At 31.8% G+C, this 21,729-nt stretch overlaps 1 protein-coding gene and 1 pseudogene across 1 annotated transcript; one reads left to right on the top strand and one right to left on the bottom strand.

Annotated features, from left to right (window-relative positions):
* Positions 1–10,359: 10,359 nt before the first annotated feature.
* LOC125579432 lies at positions 10,360–10,468 on the bottom strand (annotated as a pseudogene).
* A 470-nt stretch (positions 10,469–10,938) lies between these two features.
* On the top strand, positions 10,939–11,803 carry LOC106378600 (ethylene-responsive transcription factor 1B). Its single transcript, XM_013818708.3, has one exon. The coding sequence runs from the start codon at positions 11,043–11,045 to the stop codon at positions 11,673–11,675; it is 633 nt and encodes a 210-aa protein (XP_013674162.2). The 5' UTR covers positions 10,939–11,042; the 3' UTR covers positions 11,676–11,803.
* The last annotated feature ends 9,926 nt before the right edge of the window (positions 11,804–21,729 follow it).

The following is a 21,729-nucleotide window of genomic DNA, read 5'->3' as shown; positions in this document are numbered from 1 at the left end:
ATTATCAATATGTGCATTATTTATTTAGAACCAGAAAAATAAGTTATTGTTTAAGTGTTTATACTAACTGAACTAAGATATGAATCCATGTCACCATTTCAAACACCCTCCAAGACTAAATGAATGTATAGACTATATAAGGTTGTAAACTGCAATCGAAACTCATGTCAAACTCTTGTCAATTTTAACCAAACCTATGAAACCGGTGATATAGTAATTCTGATAGTTACCAAAACATTCATTAAAATCCATGTCAAAAACTGTGCAAATAGTCACTTCCCTCCAGTGGAATAAAAATAATTTCCTATACTAATTCTAAACACACACATAAAACTATTTATATTTTCAAGAAAAATATCAGTAAATACAAACAATATTTAAATATTATTTTATTTTTGATTTATTTAATTTTATTACAAATATTATTTTGGATAATAACACCAAACAGATTATTTTAGTTAATGATAATTTAAAATAGTATAATTATCGAAACATAAATATATTTTTATATAGAACTCTGTTTCTCTTTTTTTATTTGATAAATCCATTATTTTCTAGTACTTAAATCTAACAAAATATGTAAATAAAACGATATATCAGTGCTTCAAAAGATAAATATAAAGTAAAAAAAAACAATTGTGATGTCTAAAATGAATACAAAAAAAAAAAAACTATCTTTGTACCTCCTCTTGTTAATTAACACTAGCATCATCGCTGGCATTATCCAGTCACTCAGTCTTTTGTTATTGTTTTTTTCAGAATTGAACATTGCAAAGCGTCATCATAATATGAAATAAAATCACCCAATAAATCAAAAACTGAAATCAATATTCTTAAATAAAGAGATTAAAACCATAAATACAAGTATAATATAAAAACACTAATCTTTGGGAAATTTCCACAAATGCCGGTAAATGAAAAAAAATATTTTTGAAAATGTCTATTCATTGGTGGTAAAGATCAAAAGTGATACCATGAAAGTGGTAAACATGAAATTTTTCCCAAATCTTTTCGCAACATTTAGTTTTGCAAAGGAGGAATAAAATATTTTAGACCTATGTACAAATTTTCTTTCTAAAACACTTTTTATTTTCTTTTTGGCTAATTTTTATTAAATTAGTTTATGAATAGATAGAAAAAATTACATATAATGATTTATTAATGGTAAAATGACTTTAGTCACTCTAACTTTTAAAAGCTAGAATAGAATGAATAATCACTTTGCAAATAGTAGTACAAATTGTCGAATTTTATAAATATAATACATTATTTTTTAATAATTTATTGTGTTATTTCTTTATTACAAACTGATAAAATGCTTGTTGAAATAAAATTTTTTACCTATTTGATGATGTAATTATTATGTATCAAAATGAAAATAATATTTGTTTATTATATTTTTGATAATAATTAAGACTATTTAAATAAGAAGAATCAAAATATTTTTTTAAGATTTTGTTAGACTAAAATATGAAAAAATATTTAAATGGTAGAATAATCTCATATGTAATAACGCATTTTATTAAAATATTTTAATATGTAAGTAATAACCCAAATATCCTTATTGAAATTTGATAAACTTTCAAATTTAGCTACACAATTTTCAAAAAAAAAAACAACCCTCTTGAATTATTTATAAATGTGTAAGAGTTATTAATAAAAGTTTATAACTCAAATCCACCCCTTATATTAGGGGTGAGCGTTCGGGTATCCATTCGGGTTCAGTTCGAGTCTATTCGGGTTTTGGGTTTTCCGGATCAAAGATTTCAGTCTCATTCGGATATTTCTAAAATTTGGTTCGGGTTTGGTTCAAATCTTTGCGGGTTCGGTTTGAGTTTGGATAACCCATTTAAATTATTTTTAAAATTTTAAAATTTATTATATACTTTAAATTTCTCAAAATCTATTAAAAAAATAACATATTACATATAAATTTAAATAACATATGTCAAAATACTTAAACTTAACATATAAATTGGTTTGGTTTAAATATTTGAATAGAGAATCTATATATATATTAAGTATTTTTGGTGTCTTGATTATATTTCAGTTATTTAGACATTTACTTTTGACTATTTGTATATTTTTAAATATTTTGGATAACTTAAAAGTATCTTTTATATATTTGGATGTTTTTAAATATATAATAAATCTAAAAATAATTAATATATTTAGGTATATAAGTCTATTTCAGATACATTCGGATACCCATAATACTTCGGTTCAGATCAGGTTCAGTTTCGGTTATCTAAATACCAAAATTTTGAACCCATTCGGATATTTTATCAATGTCGGTTTGGATTTGGTACTATTTTTTCGGATCGTATTTGGTTCTTCGGTTTTGGACTTTTTGCCCAGTTCTACCTTATATACTAAATCTTAAACAATAATCACTAAACCCTAAACCGAAATGTTAGGGTATTTTTAAAGAGTTCTATCCAACTTAGTGTATTTTAAGTTATTTCTCTTGAAATTTCTGGAAGTAATTTCAATTTCAGTGATATTTCTCATAAATCACGTACTAACTAAATGCTAATTTTATATAGTGTCTGTTTTGGTAGAATAAATTTATTAAAATAACGTTAAACTGCAGAATCCAAATATGCAAATCGAGATAAAAACAAACAAACAAACATTGCTAAAAACTAGAGAAATTAGTTGTGATTTTTTTCACACTGTAACATAACAAAGATAAAAGTTTGAGATACATTGGTAGAAATCAAAGCTATCAAGTTATAAACCTATAAAGACAAAGTCCCAAGGATCTGGGAGACAAAGCCCTAACTGCAGGGAGACAATATTACTGAAACAAAAGGATTAAAGAACTATCCTCAAACAGACGTTGTCTAAAAAAATATAAGAACAACAGAGGCATGTCACTGAGAAACGATTACTCCACCAGAAACGAGACAAGGAACCGAAAGCAGATAGAACACGAACAGCAGCACAAGCTCAGACAAGGCAGAAAACGATGAAGGAGGATCGACTGGAAAAGCAACCGAGCAAACTTCCAAGAACGACGTCGACCACACACAGAGCTGGATAAGACGAGGCACTCACCACCTCCAGAACCACTCCTACCGAGGAGATCTAAAGAAAGGAAGAACATATATGGCGGAGACCACAACCTGCGAAATCCCAAACCTAGATTTACACTGGAGAAGAACTCAAAATCTCTATACGAAAAAAGAATCTGACATCCACTATAACACAAGAAGAACCAGAAGGTTAGACAAATCCACTGAGATCTTATGATGCAAAATGGAGCAAAATACAGGGTCTGAGTGGATCAAAACCAAGCCCTAACTAAACTTTAAAAAGCACAAAGAGTCATCTCTGATGGTGATGCCAAGGGCACAGAACCGCCGGAAAAACAGACACCCACCGGAGAGGAAGAAGAATAGGTTGAGAGAAGGGAGAAGTTTATTGAGGAGAAATAGTCGTGTGTTTCATTTGGGATTAAAAAGAAACTAAAGAATTTGATTAAAATACATTAAGTTGGATACTATTTTTCAAAAATACACTAAACTAAGAATATTCTGACATTTGAGTTTAGGGTGTATTCAGGGAGTAGGTTTGGGTTTATAAACTTTTATAAATAATTTCTAAACATTTATAAATGATTTAGGAACATTAGTTTTGTTTTTTTTACAATAAACTTAAAGTATTTATGAAATTGATAATGATTGTAAATTTGAAAATAATATCAAATTTGAGGTAAAATTAAAATTCTCCCAAACTAGTAGTTTTTATTTTGAGTGAAAAATTTCAGTGATTATTGTTTTTTTTCTGATTGGCTTTTTTTTAAGGGAAATTTGGCTGTATAACCTTCAAACAAATTATAATTCATTACATAACTAAAACCCCTAACTTTCATCTACAGTACATGTATTTTATGTAATAACACTATATTACCCTTCAATTCAACCTGTGTGACCTGCTGAGAGTTATTTATCAAAAGAAATATTAAATAAATAATTTAATAAATTGTGGTTATCATTCTTCCACATCTCTTTCTCTTCTTCTTCCTCTTCTCCTCCAATCTCTGTTTTTTTATACATACGAACACAAACCACTAGATTAAGAAATAATATGGATTTTGGGCTTGTGGAATTGAGTTTGGAGGAGAAGATGGCACCGTAGACAACAACGAGGTGACATCACAATTTCTTTTTTTTTTAGTTTTTTTCAATGTTGCTCATCTTGATTTTTTTTATTGTTATTTAAATTGTTATAGTATGATGTATTGATATGGTATGATGAAGAATAATTACTCTGGACTAGTGAATGTGTGTATCACCAAGTCTGTAAAAAGAGGAAGATGTGAAGAAGATGAACTCGTCGACTATACTATATGTAGTGAAAGAAAATTATAGTATAGTACGATTCTTATATTTTTGTACAATTCGCAAGTACCAAACTAAATAGTATGCTACGGTTGTTGTATTATTGTACCATCGATTGTTTGATAAATTCATTATTTATCAATTTCTTGTTTACAACTATATGTGCTATACTATTTATTTTGTTCTATACTATTTGAGTTTAGAGTTTATACTTGGGTTTAGGTTTAATGATTAAGATTTAGGGTTTAGTATTTGGAAGGTGGGGGTTGATGTTTGGGTTTAGTGACCGTATTATGTATGTTCTATTTGACGATTAAAAAAAGTGTTTTTTTTGCTTACCAATTTATACTATACTATGTATTTTGTTCCATTCTATTTGGGTTTATAGTCTATACTTGGGTTTAGGGTTTAGTGATTAGGATTTAGGGTTTAGTATTTGGAAGGTGGGAGTTTAGATTTGGGTTTAGTGATAGCATTTTTGGGTTTAGTATTCAAAAGTTAGGTTTGAGTTTAGCATTGAGGAGTTTTGTTTGGATTTAGTTTAATATTATATAATATTATACACTATTTTCAGATTTTGATAATTGGGTTTAAGGTTTATATTTGGGTTTAGGGTTCAGTAATTAGGGTTTAGGGTTTAGTATTTAGATGGAAGGGTGATGTTTAAAGTTTAGGGTTTATTATTTTGGAGTTGAGGTTTGGATTAAAGTTTAGTATTTACTAGGTGTGAGTGGATTTTGAATCCTATTATTTTTAGTAATATGGTATAGAAAAATTAGATGTATATTTATGTGTTAAACAAAAGTGTGGTGTTGATTGAATTACGTGTGATAATTAATTGTGGATTGTCAAATTGTTGATGTCATCAGTTTCTCTTTCTATTACTGGCAACTTGAACAAAAAAAGGGCATTACCGGATAGAAGTTGACATAATTGTTATGGGCTTTATTATGTCAAAATCAATGCTATGCACTTAATTTCCTTCTCAAATTTGGTCATTTGGCTAATTCACCCTTTTTTTTAACCTCTAAACTGTAAATTATAAAGACAATATATGTAATAATATCAGAAGGTTTTGTATCCCGGTGGTCCTCCTTCTCATAGACGACACAAAGGTCGCATGTCTGATTCTCTACCAGTGTGGTTGATATTATGACTTTCAAAAAATAAAATTAAGAGGTTTTCTTCGATTTAGAGTATTTTTGCGATGTGATCTACTTACTATAAAAAGTTTACCCAAAACTGTTTATAGTACCAAAAAAAATATGTACTGCACACAAACAAAATATTTTCATGTTCCAAATGTTCTCACTTCCATGCATGTGTTCTTCTTCTCCATCATTATTATGTTTATATAAATTACTCAGAAAAAAAATCAAAATAAAATTCTAAAACAAAGAAAATATTTATTGAGGGATTACAAACTTGATCATTTTTCAAATTCATCTTTATATGGTACCCATTTTTATAAATATTTTAAGCTATTGGTGAAAGAAATTAGATTAACCTTCATAAATTATTAATAAATATTTATAATTATTTATAGAATTTTATATATCAAATTTCACTTCCTAAATACTAAACTTAAACAATAATTACTAAATTCTAAACTCAGATGTTAGGGTATTTTTAATTCGATGTATTTTTTTTAAAATAGTATCTAATTTATTTTATTTTAAGTAATTTCTTATTTTTATCAAAAAGATAATCTGAAAATACGTGATATGACTTAAAATATATAAAATACGGCTATATAAGATATACATAATATGACCACGTACCATGAACGTGTAGCTATCGCCTTACGCCTAACACCTTAGTCAAAATGAATGTTTACTGGACTCCGTTTTCTTTCGTTTTTGATTTGACTAATAGACTTTTTTATATTTGCCTATTTCTCAGCTTTATAAGGTTACATAATCCCTTTTGCCTTTCGCTAAGACGTTCTTAATTACTTTAATTTAAGAAGACTGGAAATTTATATTCTAAATAGTCTAATACATAAGAACATATTTAGTGGTGAGTTATCGGGGGAAAATGGTCTATTCCCCTATGGACTAATTGTTTCCGGTTTTTTCACACACGGACTTTGAAGATATGCCAAAAACCACATGAACAACGCGAAAATAGCTTATTCCCCTATGAACTAGTTTTTTCTGACTTTTACATATATGAACTTTTACATCATGCCAAAAAGCACATGAACAACTCTATTTTTAGAATTACATACACAAACTATCTATTTTAAACTAATTTCCCTAAAACCATAAACGGTGTTATTTAAACGTTAACTTGGTTTATGACATGTAGAGAGCCGGTTTAATTTAGGTTGATAAAAAATACTATGTCGTTTTGTTCTTCTTTCCTTTTTTGTCAATTGCTCTTTTTCTTCAGAGATTGTTTTACTCTTCTTCATGTTGGGGATACTGCATGATTTTATAGTTTCTTGTGGCAATACATGGAGATTGGTAAGTTAGTAATTGTTGCTTTTCTTTCTTTATGCATCATGTAAAATGTTTTATCCTTCTGCAGGATAATAAATTTTATCCATGGATTTCTCGACGTCTAGAGAACGCTCGACCGAAGTTGTTGCTTTTCTTTCTTTATGCATCATGTAAAACGTTTTATCCTTCTGCAGGATAATAAATTTTATCCTTCTGCAGGATAATAAATTTTATCCATGACGTCCGGAGAATGCTCGACCGAAGAAATGAGTAACTAACAAGTAAGATTTTGTTCCTCAACTTGCTTTATTAACGGGCATTTTCAGAGAATATAAAGTATTTCGAAAAAGAATAGCAGTTGACAAAAAAAAAAGAAAAAGAATAAAATGACGTAGTATTTTTTTATCAATCCAAATTAAACCGGTTCTCCACCTATCATAAACCTAGTTAACATTTAAATAACATTGTTTATGGTTTTAGAGGAATTAGTTTAAAATTCATATTTTGTGCATGTAATTAAAAAAATAGAGTTATTTGTGTGTTTTTTGACATGGTTTAAAAATTTGTGTGCGAAAAAACCAAGAAAAACTAATGTATAGAGAAATAAACCACTTTCTCTTTGTTCATGTGGTTTTTGACATAGCTTAAAAGTTCGTGTGTGAAAAAGCCGGGAACGATTAGTCGATAGGGGAATAGGCCATTTTCCCGAGTTATCGGCACTCCAACCACTTCCAATTAGATTTATGACTATATATACTAATAATTATACATATGTACATAAAAGTGTTTCAATCATTATGAATGTGTCAGTTACACAAAAAACCATAATGAATTGTAAAATTTAGAGCTTCCAATGTAAACAAAATGTAAAAAGTTGAGCGAAAACAACTTTTTGGCAAGTTTCCTTTGAAGTAATGAAATTCTGATATAATCACATACATGGTTTCCTCTGACAAGTTTCCTCTGATAGGTTTATTATTGATATCTAAGTGATAATTGGATTGGTCTTAACCTTCTGTATATTGTTTAAGTTCTTTGAATTCCCGTGGTATGTTTTATCTCTAATAAAGTGTTTAGCAGAGGATATGAATCATAAATAATTTTTGGTATCGTTTTCCGTAGGTCAGTATCAAAAAGTTGTTTTCAACGTTTATGTGCATATACGAAGTATGCAAAAAAAAGAAAAGAAGTAAGTATATTTACGAAGTCTAATGATAAAGCCAAAAGAGTCACATTTGAACACGTGCGGGTTATCAAATAAATCAGTTCGTGGCTTGCTTTTTTCCTTCAAAGGTTCAAATTAAAATGCATAAAAGTTATACAAAGATCTTTCTTAAGGTCATATTGTAACGTCACGACCGCTCTTCTAGTGGACTTTTACGTAGGCTCCGAATGGTAACAGGATTTAGCGGTGCGGGACAAGCGGTTTGACTGCAGTGCAGTTCTGACAGTTATAAAAATGTATGGATATATAGTATATGCAAAAAATTTTGTTACTGTTAACTGTAGTGCAGTGCGGGACGGATATTACCATTCGGAGTCGTATTCTCAATCGGCACATGGATCTCACGATTTGACTGATTATCGGCCAGTTATTTTTTTCAAGTTAGAAAGATTTGTAACTTTTTTTGCAAACGATTTTAAGTTAAAGATTTGTTAATATGCTATCACTATATGATTTTTCTCATGCTTTATTTTCACTCTTGTAGTAGCACGAATCACTTTTTGATTGAACATTTATTACTTCACTACTCTAGTTCAAATACACTTAGTTCTGAATTTCTTTTTGGATACATGGTCAAAAAATAAGTTATTTTATTGATATAAATAACCAAATAAATTATATAAACCATTCAAAATATGCTATTATATATCATAACTGAGATGTTACAATATTTATGTTGCGCACGAAGATTGTCAACCATGTTAGTATGAGTAAACACATGACTCCGTATTCGTGTGGATTCGGTTCTAGTACCACTTGTAATACCTCGGCCATCTCTACTAATAGGCTTCAACATCCATTTACTCGGTTTATGGATTTCATTATCTTTTTAGGTTCGAAAAACTTATTTACTGACCTAACAATCACTACATGATTTTTCTATGTTTTATCTTCACTCATCCGGTATCTTGAATCACTTCCGATAAATGACATAAGTCAAACATCTTTCTACTATTTCAGTTTAAATACGGCTAACTCAAATTTCTTTTGGATGTATGATTTAAAAATAAATGTATTTTAATAATATAAATAGTAAAATAAATTCTTCAACTCTTTTAATATACAGTAACATATACTGCAAATTAGTAATTCAGTATTGATTTCCACTAATAATTAATAATGATTAGACACAAAAACTAGGAAAAATGAAAAAAAAAATAAGGTGATACATGCAAGTATCTTTTTTACGTCTGAGAAAGACGTTGAATGCAAAAAAAAGCCAAATAATCTTTTAAACATGAGATGGCTCGAAGTTATTGTTGTTTGGGGTTCTAGGGGGCATGTATCTTGACTCCTTCCAAGCAACCATTTTCTTTTCTTTTACCTTGCTTTTGGCCATAAGTGCGAAAGCGAAAAGAATGAATAAAATATAGCCTCTTAAGATTAATGGATAATGATTTGATTTCTGTAATCATAATTGCAACGCCAACCCAATAAAATTGTTTAGTTGAGTATTGATCCAGCAGTTTTCTTGGATTTTGGCTTAACCATTTTCACATCGATCTTGTTATTTTATATGAGGGGATGTGAAATTCCACGTTAGTAATTTAGATAAGATATGTGGACTCTACTTCATCGTGTTACTCATTACGTTTGCTAAATATGGATGCAAAAGTGCAAAAAAAATCCATGAATCATGTGATGATGTATTTGACGAAATGATACACCTATCCTAAAATGCTCATTCATTTACATATACCAAAGACTTTTGCCTAAAATGAATAGTATATCTATATATACATATAAGTTATATTAAACAATCTAATATACATAAAAATCTTATATAACTAAGACAACAAGAACCAAATATATCAAGCAATCATGTAGCTCAGCCGCATAGGGCACAGCTCAACCCAAGTTCGAACATTGATTTTAGTTTTAGGGAGGGACACTTAAATGAAGAATGGTAGTTTATCCGTTTTATTTATGGTCTACGATTTTTAGATAGTCTAAAATGAAAAGGAGAAACCGCATATATATTAGCTTTAAGAATATAATTTTTTTTTTGAACTTAGCTTTAAGAATATAATTCCATTCATCAAAACTGATCTTTAGCATGGTTTGGCGAATATTTGCTTATCACACACAATTTTCTGTAGTTAACCTGTATAAAAGTTTTAACCCTCAAATTTAGGGTTGGTCATGGTTAAAACTAGTGCTTCATGCATCAAAATTATATAAAAATATATAAAGCATGAAAAACTTGTAGTATAATGGGTTAAAGAGGAAACACTATTTTACATATTTTACTCGTTTAATTATAAAGGACTGGGCGAAACTAAAATTAATTAAAAAATTTGTATAAATTATTTAGTCTTTAATCCACATTTATTTCAGATCTGGTAAATATTTTATATAGCTAATTCTTTATTTGTATGTTGCATCATTGCGCAAAGGTCATAATAATCTTCTCAGTTTCGTCTTAATTTTACCAAATTTCTTTGAAATAAGACGCATTAACTTACCAAGGAGAAGATACGTGCAAAATGTCTTTGTTCGAACCTTCGACGAAGCAACATAGTTTTTCATCTGAATGTAATCAAAATACTCTTTACCCTTTATTACATGACATCACACTTTACTAAGAGCACCCCCATTAGTGAACTTATGGGGGGTTCACACACATTCCCAAAAAAAAAAAAATTAAAATAAGGAATAGTGATGAACCTGTCTCTCTCCACCCTTTCCCAGTGAACCTGGTTCATCACTGTAGTGCGGGCCCCACGGCACGTGGCGGCCCGCGACTGGTCCGAAAAAATATTTTTTTTTTTTTTTTTTTAAAAACAAAAATCAATTAAAAAAAATAATAAAAAAATGTTTTGTGAACCCCTTTCATGGGGTTCACTAATGGGGATGCTCTAAGACAGTAATAAATCATGTCTCTTTTGGACATTTAATACACTTGCAAACTTTTCTCTCCCTATATATAGACATCGTCAAGCCACTAACGATCCTAACTGAAAACAGAGTAGTGTGGAAAGAAAGAAAACAGAGTATCCCCTTGAATATCCCACTCTCGTTTTCTATATGGATCCATATTTTGTTCAGTCACCGTTCTCCGCCTTCTCGCCGGAATATTCTCCCGAATCTTTCTCCTCCTCATCGTCCAACAACTACTCTCTCCCGTTCAACGAGAACGACTCGGAAGAAATGCTTCTCTACGGACTAATCGAGCAGTCCACACAGCAAAACGTTCCGGTCAAAACAGAGGAAGAGACCGGAACATCAAGAAAGCCAGAGAAGTCGTACAGAGGCGTAAGACGACGGCCATGGGGGAAGTTCGCGGCGGAGATAAGAGACTCAACCCGAAACGGTATTAGGGTTTGGCTCGGAACGTTTGAAAGCGCCGAAGAAGCGGCTCTTGCTTATGACCAAGCGGCTTTTTCCATGAGAGGCTCGTCGGCGATATTAAATTTTCCGGCGGAGAGAGTTAAAGAGTCGCTTTCGGAGATTATGTACAGCTACGAGGATGGGTGTTCACCGGTGGTGGCGTTGAAGAGGAAACACTCGATGAGAAGGAGAATGACCAATAGGAAGACGAAAGACACTGACTTTGATCACAGCTCCGTGAAGTTAGATAATGTAGTTGTGTTTGAGGATTTGGGAGAACAGTATCTTGAGGAGCTTTTGGGTTCTTCTGAAAACAGTGGGGCCTGGTGAAGATTTTTTTTCTGTATAATTTGTGTTTATAGGGTCCTTAAGCTTTTCGATGTTTCTAAATTTAGCCCCCAATATTTGTTTTTCATTTTTATTGTTTTTTTTTTTGGCAATCCGACAATATTTTTATTTGTGACAGTCTAATATTTGATATATTGAGAAAACATCGAAACCAACTCGTACTTATTTTTGTGATACTTGACCTCTCTAAATTTTCTCGTTACTGCAAAGTATTTATCCTCAAGTAGTGAGTCAAACTCTTAACTTGTAGTATTGTTTATAATGAATACTAATACACATTAGTTATTTAGAATATATCACTACAAGAAAACAGCGGTATACTGAGGAAAAAAATCGTCGGTATGTCGTCGGAATAACGCTATTCCGAGGACATACCGACGAAACAAGTCGTCGGAAATATCTCTTCGGAAAATCATATTTCGTCGGAATTCCGTCGGATATTTCCGACGGAATTCCGAGGAAACAAAATTCCGAGGAAACTCCGAGGACACAGAGTTCGTCGGAAGGTTCCTCGGAATATACCGAGGGACGTCTTCCTCGGAATATTTCGATGGAATTCCGATGGACCAATCCTCGGAAGTTTCGACGAAATATTCCTCGGAATGTATATCGGAAAATTCCGAGGAACTTTTGTCCCTCGGAAAATTCCGAGGAACTTAAGTCCCTCGGAATATTCCGAAGAATTTCAGTTCCTCGGAAAATTCCGAGGATCTGCTTTCCCTCGGAATTTCGAAAAAACTAATTTTTTTAAAAAATTATTTTTATTTTTAAAAATTAAAAATTTTAAAATTTAAATTCGAAAATTTAAAATTAAAATTAAAATTGAATAAAACATAAAACATTAAAACATAGTAGATAATATTCAAAGTTAAATAAAACATTCAGAGTTTTTGGTAAAAAAAAAAACTACTGGTCTGGAATGTTCGGGAACACCTCGTTCGGGTACATCCTCTTCATCATCTCCATCATCTGCTCGTTCAGCCTCTTCTGGGTCTCATAGCCCGCCTGTTGAGCTGCCATCTGGGTCTCCAACGCAGATATCCGATCATCCTTGTCCTTCAGCTGAGCCGTAAGAACTTCTGGATCAACATATGCCGGTGGTGCAGAAGAAGGAGCAGCCGACCGGGAGCGACGACCCAAACCGACCAAACGTCCCTTTTTCTTTGGAACCGACTGAAATATAAATAACCAAATTTAGATCATAAATTGATGATAAAATAAAAATCAAGAAATAATTAAATTGAACTTTTTGAAAAAAAAAACTTACCGATTCAACGATTTCGTTGATTCGAACCCGGGACAAGTTGGTCGAGGCCGTCGAATCGTCATCATCGGTTTGAAGCTGAGACACTTCGTCATACACCTGAGTTTGGACCAGGTCGACCACGTCCCTCACAAGACCATCATCAATCTGGCCGGTCTTCTTGTTGGTATACGCCCTTTTCATAAGGGCGAGATCATCAACCGGGTCGCCCTCATTTTCTTCCGCCTTGAAAAAAATAAATTAAACAAACATTAGAAAGAAAAAATGTACAAAAAATAAAATTCTGAAACTTAAATAATTGAAGAAAAAGCGGTTGAACTTACCATGCGATCCGCCAGAGTGGCAATAGATTGAGCACCCAAGTTATGCTTGTAGATGCCCTTTCCTTTACGGTCGCTCCTGCAGTTGTTGGAGTTGGTGGAAGAAGTTTCTTTCGTCTCTTCTTTATCCCAATGCGCACACAACTCTTTCCAGACCGTGTCGTTCATCGACTTTGGGACCTTTTAATTTAAAAAAAAAAGTTTAATAATTTAAAAAATAGTTTAATAAATTAAAAATTGTTAATAAATTAAAAACTACCTTGTTTACTTCCCACTTCTTCTTCCAGTCGTACATCTGCTTCCCATAGTTGTCCATAACTTTATGGACAAAATGGTGATAGATAGAGAGCGTATCATCGGAATTCCAGTTGAATTCTTGCTGAAATAGTTTAAAAATAGTTTTTAAGCACAAAAATATAAATAGTTTAATAATTACAAAAAAAAGTTTTAATAAATAAAAAATAGTTTAATAAATATAGAAAATAGTTTAATAATTACAAAAATAAGTTTTAATAAATAAAAAATAGTTTAATAATTAAAAAAATAGTTTAATAATTAAAAAAATAGTTTTAATAATATTTAAAATGTCTAATAAATATAGAAAATAGTTTAATAATTACAAAAAATAGTTTTAATAAATAAAAAATATAAGTTAAAAATTTGAATACTTACCGCAAACTGACGAAACCACAGATGCTGCTTCTCGAGAGGGAAGTGAGTGAAAGTCGGATGTCCCCTGTCGAGGGCCGAGTACATCATACGGTTGATCCATGCGCTGATCCCGTTCCCGGATCGGTTGAACCTAATAAAAAAAACAAATTATTAATAAAAAAATAGTTTAAATAAAAAATAGTTAAAAAAATAAAAGTTAAATTACCATGTTTGACCATGTCCATGTGGATACTCAGTGAGATAGGGAAGATGGTCACGACCAGGCTGTCGAACCAACTCCGCAACACTCATCACTCCCGGAGGACCCGGAGGAGCAGGAGCGGGTGCAGCAGCGGGAGCGGGAGCAGCAGGAGCGAGTAATGGAGAGGGAGATGTATGGTATGAGCTGTGGGGCGAAACGGAATCCTGAACATGGCTGGAAGAACCCCGAGACTGGCTCCCCATACCACCCCGGCTACGACGCTGGCGAGGCCGGATCTGATCATCATTAGACCTGTAAATTAAAAAAAACATATTTAAAAATTAGTTCTAATAATTTTAATTAAAAATAACAGTTTAAATAAAAAATAGTTAAAAAAATAGTTTTTAATCACAAAAATATAAATAGTTTAATAATTAATAAAAAAAAGTTTTAATAAATAAAAAATAGTTTAAAAATTTAAAAAATAGTTTAAATAAATCCCAAAAACAGTTAATAATTAGATGCGTAACCGTCTGGAAATTCCACATCGTTTGAAATCCAATCAAAGAACGCATCCTTTCCCGCTGCATCAAGTCGGTATATGGGAAAATGAGCCCTACCACTCTCATCAACATGAAGTTCTGAACGATCACATATATCAACTAAATCCAGTCTTGACTTCAAATTATCCTTTGTTTTACCTTGAACATTAAGGATCGTGTTAATGAGATTGTCAAAAAAGTTCTTCTCAATATGCATGACATCTAAATTATGCCTTAGTAGATGATCCTCCCAGTATGGCAGATCCCAAAAAATACTTTTTTGCGCCAGTTATGTAGGTTTCCAACACCATCTACCGGAAAATGCTCATGTCCACCGACGTCTGGCGTCCTTTCTGCACCAAAATCTCTAAGTTGTGTCTTCAAATCTTTCCCACGAATTTCCGGAGGTGGACTGTCAAACACCCTCTTGTTCTTCGTAAACAAATTCCTACTTCTACGATATGGATGATCTGGTGGTAGAAATCTCCTGTGACAGTCAAACCAACACGTTTTCCTTCCGTGTTTTAGTTGGAAAGCATCAGTGTTATCTTGACAATATGGACATGATAGCCTTCCATGCGTTGTCCATCCAGATAACATACCATATGCTGGAAAATCACTTATTGTCCACATTAGTACTGCCCGCATTTGAAAGTTTTCTTTATACGAAACATCGTATGTTTCTGCACCTTGAGCCCATAGTTGTTGCAACTCATATATTAGTGGCTGAAGAAACACATCAAGTGATCTCTTAGGATGCTCTGGTCCGGGAACGAGAATCGAGAGAAACAAAAACTCTCGTCGCAAGCACAAGTTTGGGGGTAGGTTGTATGGTGTAAGAATGACTGGCCATAGAGAATACTGTCTTCCACTCTTGCCAAACGGGCTGAAACCATCAGTACATAATCCAAGGTAGACATTTCTTCTCTCATACGCAAAGTCGGGATACTTTGATTGGAAATGCTTCCACGCTTTTGCATCTGAAGGATGTCTGATCTCACCATCTGTTGAGTGCTCCGCATGCCATCTCATTGGTTGCGCTGTGCGTTCAGACAGATACAGCCTCTGCAACCTTTCCGTCAAAGGCAAATACCACATCCTTTTATATGGTACTGGAACTCTTCCACTCGTATCTTTATAACGAGGCTTCCCACAAAATTTGCATGAAACCCGCTGTTCATCCGCCCTCCAATAAATCATGCAGTTGTCTCTGCATACATCTATTACCTGATACGATAAACCAAGACCAGCTACGAGTTTCTGAACCTCGTAGTATGAGCCAGGAGCTACATTATCTTCGGGTAGAATACCTTTTACATAATCAGCAATCGCATCCACACAGTCTTCAGCCAAATTATAATCCGTCTTAATGCCCATCAATCTTGTAGCAGATGATAAAGCTGAATGACCATCTCTGCAACCTTCGTACAATGGTTGCTTTCCAGCATCCAACATATCATAAAATCTCCTAGCTTCGGCATTGGGTAAATCTTCCCCTCTAAAATGATCATTTACCATCTGCTCAGTACCTACACCGTAATCTACATCCGTTCTAATTGGATCTTCTAATCTAACCGCTGGCTGAGGTTCGCTAGTACTACCATGTTCATAATCAGTTTCTCCATGATGATACCAAATTTTGAAACTTCGTGTAAACCCACTCAAATATAGATGAGTCCAAACATCCCATTGTTTAATAATTTTTTTTATTTTTACAATTAGAGCAAGGACATCTTAACATACCTGTTTTTGCTTCCGGTTGTCGGTGAACTAACCCCATGAATTCGGTTATACCTTGTTGGTATTCTTCCGTAAGCAATCTCGTGTTCGGATCCAAATGAGGTCGATCGATCCAAGAACGAAAATAATTTGAAGAAGACATGTTTTTTATGAATCAAATTCGTGTGTAAAGAAAGTGAGAGGGAGGATGAAGATATGGAGTGAATGAAGAGGAAGAGGGGTGCTTGTATTTATAGTTGAAATCCTGTCGACGGTCCGAGGAAATTCCGACGGAATTCCGATGCAAACGGCTAGTTCGTCGGAATTTCCTCGGAATTTTTAAAATCCCCCAACGGCTCTCCAACGGCTCTCTAACGTCTATAATATTTCCTCGGAATTCATCGGTTTTTTCCGAGGAATACTAGTTTCCTCGGTATTCCGTCGGAATATTCCGACGAGATGAATTTTCCTCGGAATTCCGTCGGAATATTCCGAGGAAATTCCGAGGAAGCCAAATTTTGTGTTTCCTCGGAATTGCCTCGGAAATTCCTCGGTATATTCCGAGGAATTCATTTTCCGTCGGAACGTCCGTCAGAATACCGCTGTTTTCTTGTAGTGTATACATAAATTTTGATTTTAGATTTGGAGAAGTTATACGAATTACGAGCCTATTAGACTATTGTTATGAGCATTTAGGAGCGAACTACATGCATGTATAATAAAGTACTATGTTTTGTAACCATGAGAGACCTAAATCTACTAATAAATGATATTTTAAAGTATTTGATTTAAATAGACACCAACTGAAAAAGATGGTCAGGTGTTCTAATGAAAATCGTGACTTTACTTTCTCTGCGATTGGCTGGCAACTTCTAGAAACTTGTGGTATCGTTGCGATTATTTAATTTCTGATTGGAGGAAGTTAAGGACTATTTTATTTAATTTATTTATGGATTCTAGGTATTATCTGTGGCTAAAATTATGGAAATATTTAAATTAAATAATTTTGTTCTTTTAGTGAAAAAATCGCATGCTTCTTTGAATTAAAATATATTTTCTTATTTCGTTCTAATATAATTTAATAGTCTACGTAGAGTTTGAGAATAATATTTTGCAATGGTTTTAGAAAATAAGTAAGCCACACAATTGTTTTGGTAGCTGAGGCCACCAGAACGGTCTGTCATAACTTTTGGGTTTGCTTGCGTATGGGCATTGACTGGGTAACGGAGGCGGCGGTGATATTTTCTTTCTAAAAGTATTTAATAATCGGACTATTTATTTATTTATAATATTTTATTTCACTAGGTAAAATCTTAATGCAAACCTTGGACCAACTAATTTTTTTTACTATTTTTAATCACTAAATTAAAATCTTAATGCACAACTCTAAACGAGCATAAGTTAATTTTGATTACTAATGTTTATTTATTTATAATATTTTATTTCACTAGGTAAAATCTTAATGCAAACCTTGGACCAACTAATTTTTTTACTATTTTTAATCACTAAATTAAAATCTTAATGCACAACTCTAAACGAGCATAAGTTAAATTTGATTACTAATGTTAAAATAAAAAATGTTACTAAAATTTACAGGAGAAGATAAATAAATTATCATTTTCTCAAAAGCAATTAACATCATATAAGCATTATAAAGCGAATGCAAAATCTATTTCCGCACGTGTTTTTGACCGTCGGCGAACGCAGAACAAAACTGAAGACGATTATTTGTTTTAAAGATGGTGGGCCAAACGGTCAATACAGATTGTTGGACGAAATAACAAAAGCATATATTAAAAATAAATTAATGACAAATAAAATAAGCGAAAAAGCATAGCAACATGTAAATACTCTGAACTATTACTGTACATCGACTAAAATGTTGACGTGGTTTCATAGCTTATCCATTATCCACACAATGGTTAACTGAATTTGGTCTAAAAGAAACCAGCAATAACAATAGATCATACTATGCTTAAGTACTCTACAGAACACGAACTTGGTCCGATCCTTTCTATTTTACAATTAACAGTGACAACTTTATTGTATGATTTCTTACATTATTTTATACTAAAGTTCGCTTGAATTTCTAGATCGACAAATCATTACATAGGTCCTACAATAATTAAATACTAGATTCTAACCCGCGTTAAAACGCGGGATTATTTTTTATAAAATGGTGTTAGAAATTTTTTACAGTTTCATTAAATTTTAATCTAGAATATGTAGTTTGTAGTTCATTTACTTATTTGTTTTGTTAATAAATCTTTTTAATGTAATTATTTTGTTTTTATTAGAATATTAGGATGAATTTGTTACACTAAATCTATGTCAAAAACATAATTTAAACATTCCGTGCTTGAAATATTTAATATTGGTTACCTGCATCTAACCTTATATGCTACCAATAGATTGATTTATACGTATAAAAATAGACAATGGCTTAGTTAAACCAATTCCCTATAGCACCAGTTATTAATTACCATCGCATACATTAAAATCTTGATAAATAAAATGTTTGAATTAGTCTACGTAGCAGTGAGAAATATAAAGAGACATAATGAAATGATTTCAGGTATACTATATTGTAGTGTGTATGTCATATTTAGAGATAGATATTTTTGTATGTCGAAACTAAATGTCACTTGGTAAAAATATCGGTCATGTTTGTTGATTTCCAAATAATTGGTAAGCAAAATAAATTAGTGTAACAGAATTTTCAGATTTATTTATTTAATATCCAATCTAATCTATCATCAACGAAAAAGTGCATAGATCCAAAATTTAAATGACAACATTTTATCACTAAATATAAGTAGGACCCTAAATAAATAAATTATATTATTTAAATGGATTTTGAACCATAGTTTATCATGTAAAATTATCATTATGTATGTAGTTGGACATCATATTTATTAAACAATATTAAAAAAATTACTTTGCAAAAAGTTATTATTACAGTTTAGTCTGAAAATGTTTAGTTGGATACCTATGAACTTACTATATTTTCAAAAACATAAATTTATATATTTACATTGGGTGGTTTGCAAATCAGTTACTCTTTTGTCAACAAAATGATAAAATCTTCACGCTTGTATCATTTTGTTGACAGAAAAAGTAACTGATTTGCAAATGAAAATAATTAAATCTTCATCTTATTGTTAGAAAATAAGTTCAAAATTATAAATATTAAACGTAACAAAGTTAAAATTTGTTATATAACCTATTATGAGATATGGTAGATGTTTAATAAATCTTGACCTCTTGTTATTATCGTTTGTCTAGGTTAGATTAACAAAAGATTCTTTGGTTGATACTTGATAGTAATTCTAACAATATTAAGTTAGTTATCTAAAGTTCATAGTGGTTCTAAAGTAATTGTTTCTGTTTTTTTTTTGTTAGCATATTTTAGGAAACAATTTGGTTATTTTAGATAATAATGTTAGAGCTTTAAAAACTATAAGAAGATGAAATAAAAATCACTTTTTTTTTAATTTTGTTAGCGTAATGTTAGAAATTTTATTTTTTGTTCTAGTCAAGATTGTTAGAATCTAAGTTTGAAAAAAAATAAATGATTCATCATTTCAACGCTGTATAAATACCGTATAAATACCTTATAAACCATAACCATATTATTCTGCTGTTACCAAAAAACATTACAGTGTACTACTGAACAGCGTATATACGGGTGTACCAACCGTATTTTAGAACACTGGGTTTTTCTAATATGCATGAATGATAAATATTTATGCATCTGTTTTCATTTCTCTTTGCATGGAACCAAAATATTTCTTTTTTATTCATGACGAAGAGAAGTCATGGAGAAGAAGAAGCAAATGTCTATATATCAGATTATTTCTAATGAGGACCTACCCAACTTTCATAGATTCAAACATGAGACAATGAGGAGAGGAAAAAACAAATGAAATATGTGTATACATATTGTGTAAATGTTTGTATTAATTATAATATACCGTAAAGGATTAGACACAGTTGTATTAATGAACTTTGAAAGATTCAAATATAATTTATTCATGCTTGAACTTATAAAGGTGAAGGTTCAAATATAACTACGTTAGTGTATTTTGATGTTAGTGTATTATGGCTAGTCGATAGAATCTTTTTAGTTAGGGGAAAGATATTTTGTAATGTTAATCTAATACTAATGAATGTCATATATTTTATAGCGAGAATTGAATAGGTCCAAATTTAAATGACAACATTTTTAAGTAGATAAAAAGTAGGACTCTATTTTAATAGATTAGATGTTATCCAGTATTCTTGGCTTTGACCAACTTTCAGACGTTTAATAACTTGTCATGCATTATCACATTTGACAGCACAAACTTGAGATTATTGTATCCAAGTCGAAAGAGAAGCTTTTTTTGGTAAACTGAGACTTTGAGAGACTATTTTTTGTTTGAGACTTTGGGAGATTCGTTAGCATATTTATAAGGAAGTTTGTGAACATAATCAACTGTGTACATATATATATGTATATATATATATATATATTGTAAGCTCAAGAAAAGGAGCTTGTCGGATTGAGAAACGGAGGATGTGCTATGCACAATATAGGAAGTGTAACTTGCTGTTATAAGTCGGTTATGAGACGATGACGTGTCAATGTCTCATTGGTTCCAAGATGTTACTTTGGCGAGAAGCAAAGAAGATTTGGAAGATTTGGGCTTATCACAATATTTAGGCAACTAGGGTATTGTGTTAAGGGTATTTAACCTGATTACTTTGTGAGTATCGAGGTTAACCGTTTTATTGATTGAAAAGCTAGAGCAAGAGGTTTGTTCTTGAGAGCTTAAGAAAAGACGAGTACTCGAAGGTGTAGCTCGTACTTTCTGTTTTGATAGATTAGGAATTGGTCCGTCTCTAGTCGTGTGTGACTGAGAGTAATTCGGGTTAAACAGATCTAGGAAGATTGTTTAACAAATTTCTAATATACAAGAAAGCGTTCTTGGTATCTTGTGTCTTAGTTCCTAAATCTGGTAGTCTCTGAACTTTCATATATTCCAATGAATGAGAATACATAAATTTGAAAGGAGGAACTTCAACAAATTCATTAAGCGAATGGATAAAGGAGGAAACAGATCAAACTCACGATTTCAGAAGAACGACTCAGATCGAAGCAGCTCTCAAAACACCAGGCAAGACTCGAAGAACTCTAAGAAGAAGGAATTACAATGTCATGAGTGTGAGGGGTATGGACACTTTCGCAATGAGTGTCCACTAGCTAAACGCAAAGAGCTCAAGTGTATTGACTGCAAGGGATTTGGACACACTCGAAGTGAATGTCCTAACAATCTGAAAAAGGACAAGTCACTTA

This window comes from Brassica napus, chromosome A1 (assembly GCF_020379485.1).
Source record: "Brassica napus cultivar Da-Ae chromosome A1, Da-Ae, whole genome shotgun sequence".
Lineage (NCBI taxonomy): Eukaryota > Viridiplantae > Streptophyta > Magnoliopsida > Brassicales > Brassicaceae > Brassica > Brassica napus.
The sequence above is the reverse complement of the archived record's forward strand: the minus strand, read 5'-3'. Positions and strand labels throughout refer to the sequence as shown.